This window comes from Anastrepha ludens, chromosome X (genome assembly GCF_028408465.1).
Source record: "Anastrepha ludens isolate Willacy chromosome X, idAnaLude1.1, whole genome shotgun sequence".
Classification (NCBI taxonomy): Eukaryota; Metazoa; Arthropoda; class Insecta; order Diptera; family Tephritidae; genus Anastrepha; species Anastrepha ludens.
In genome coordinates, this window is record NC_071503.1 from 80,575,283 (window position 1) to 80,577,408 (window position 2,126).

Genomic DNA, 2,126 nt, shown 5'->3' on the forward strand with positions numbered 1-2,126 from the left:
CACCCTTTCACTTTCTTGCACATACATATACATACATATGGGGCATTCTTTCTCAACGGGAGACCCGTATCCATCCAAAAATGTTTTTGACCTAGAGAGTTCTAATAGGGCTTAAAATTTAGCTCTTTTTATCTACTTTTCAATGCAGAGTGGCCAAAAACGAAATTCAAGATGGCTCATTTAATATGGCTAAAAATGTAATCAAAATTCATTAAATTCATTCTAATAACCTATGCCAAAAAAATTCATTTCAACGGAAAGAGTTGCACGAGGTCTCAAAATTTAGCTAATAAAGTTTACTTTAAAATACAAAATGAAAAATTTAAAAATCCAAGATGGCGGCCACAACATGGCGGCTAATTTTTAAAACTACTCAAATTTTAAAATTTATTACTCGGGGGTTTTTTGGGTCGCTGATTACAAATCTGGTGTTAGATTTCCAAATTCCAAAATGGCGGATCCAACATGGCGGACGGATTTTAAAAAAAAATCATGAATTTGCATGAAACTCGTTACTCAGGGGTTTAAGTGGATTTGAGTAGTTTTAAAAAATTAGCCGCCATGTTGTGGCCGCCATCTTGGATTTTTAAATTTTTCATTTTGTATTTTAAAGTAAACTTTATTAACTAAATTTTGAGACCTCGTACAACTCTTTCCGTTGAAATGATTTTTTTTGGCATAGGTTATTAGAATGAGTTTAATGAATTTTGATTACATTTTTAGCCATATTAAATGAGCCATCTTGAATTTCGTTTTTGGCCACTCTGCATTGAAAAGTAGATAAAAAGAGCTAAATTTTAAGCCCTATTAGAACTCTCTAGGTCAAAAACATTTTTGGATGGATACGGGTCTCCCGTTGAGAAAGAATGCCCCATATATATGTACACACTCCCATATGTGTATATGTACCATATATACAATCATTTATACAAATATACGTATATAAAACTCCGCGAAAGTGAAACAAGGGTACGATGGGATTTGATAATAAAGGGTGTGACTTAAACGCGAAATAGTCAATAAATTTAAAAAACAAAATTAAATAAATTGAATCCTTTTTTTTCGAACAATAAGTTCAATTAAATTAAAATTAATATAAAGTTAAATAAATTTATCGTAAATATGGATTATTTACAAGGCAACAATTCAAACAAAAATCGATTTTCGCAAATTTGTTGAACAATTTTCGTAGTGTTGTGCTACTGTGCTTGCTCATCCTTTCGTGGCCTGACCACAGCCTTGTTCAACAGCTATTTTTCGTTTTTCTGATTGAGATTTGTGCAGGCTATTCAGCCATCTTTTCGTTTTCGTTTTTTTCAGCCACAAATTCTCACAGATATTTTTTCGTTTCTGTGGACATTGAGCAAAATTTTCGGGAGTTTAAATAATTTAACTGAAAATGACCAAGCCAAATACAGCAGTTCCAAGTCTCTCTCCAAGTAAGGAGATTATGGAATTGAAATCACTAAAGCGCCAGCGAACTGTTGCGAAAAATAGTATAGTGCGCATAAAAACGGGTCTCCTCGATAAAACAACGTCGTTAGATCCAATTGAATTGGAGTGTCGACTGGACATTTTGAACTCTCATAGCGATAAGCTTATGAAGTGTCAGTCAAAAATTGAAGAAATCGACGAGGAAGACAAAGCCCGTGGGGAGTTAGAGGACCTAATAGTGGAAACTAAGTCCGTTATAAAATCTATTTTGGCGAGAAATGAATCGTCAATAGCCGAAACATCTTTTGTTGCATCTCACAGCTCGCGACTACCGAAAATGTCGCTACCTAAATTTAAAGGGGAATATTCAGAATTTAAAAATTTTATGAGTCTGTTCGAGAGTTTAGTGCACAACGATCCTACAATCCCAGACATTGAGAAATTTACTTGGTTAACTGTCTGTCTGGTGAAGCTTTGGGAACGGTAAAGGCCTTCCAAATGTCGGACGAAAATTATTCGAAGGCGTTGGCTAGTCTCAAAAAGTTTATGACAATAAATGCTTAATATTTTTCGACACAATTTCCAAACTTTTTGAATTGCCAACTATCCCAAAGCCATCTGCGCTTTCATTGCGCACAATGATTGATACAGTGTCGGCTGTTTACGACTCGTTGCTGTCGTTAGGTGACGAG

General features: G+C 34.8%; 1 protein-coding gene across 1 annotated transcript; it reads left to right on the plus strand.

The window, feature by feature from the left end:
• The first annotated feature begins 1,399 nt into the window (after nt 1-1,399).
• Nucleotides 1,400-1,921, plus strand: LOC128870257 (uncharacterized). The gene has a single exon (XM_054112857.1). The coding sequence runs from the start codon at nt 1,400-1,402 to the stop codon at nt 1,919-1,921; it is 522 nt and encodes a 173-aa protein (XP_053968832.1).
• Nucleotides 1,922-2,126: the final 205 nt, after the last annotated feature.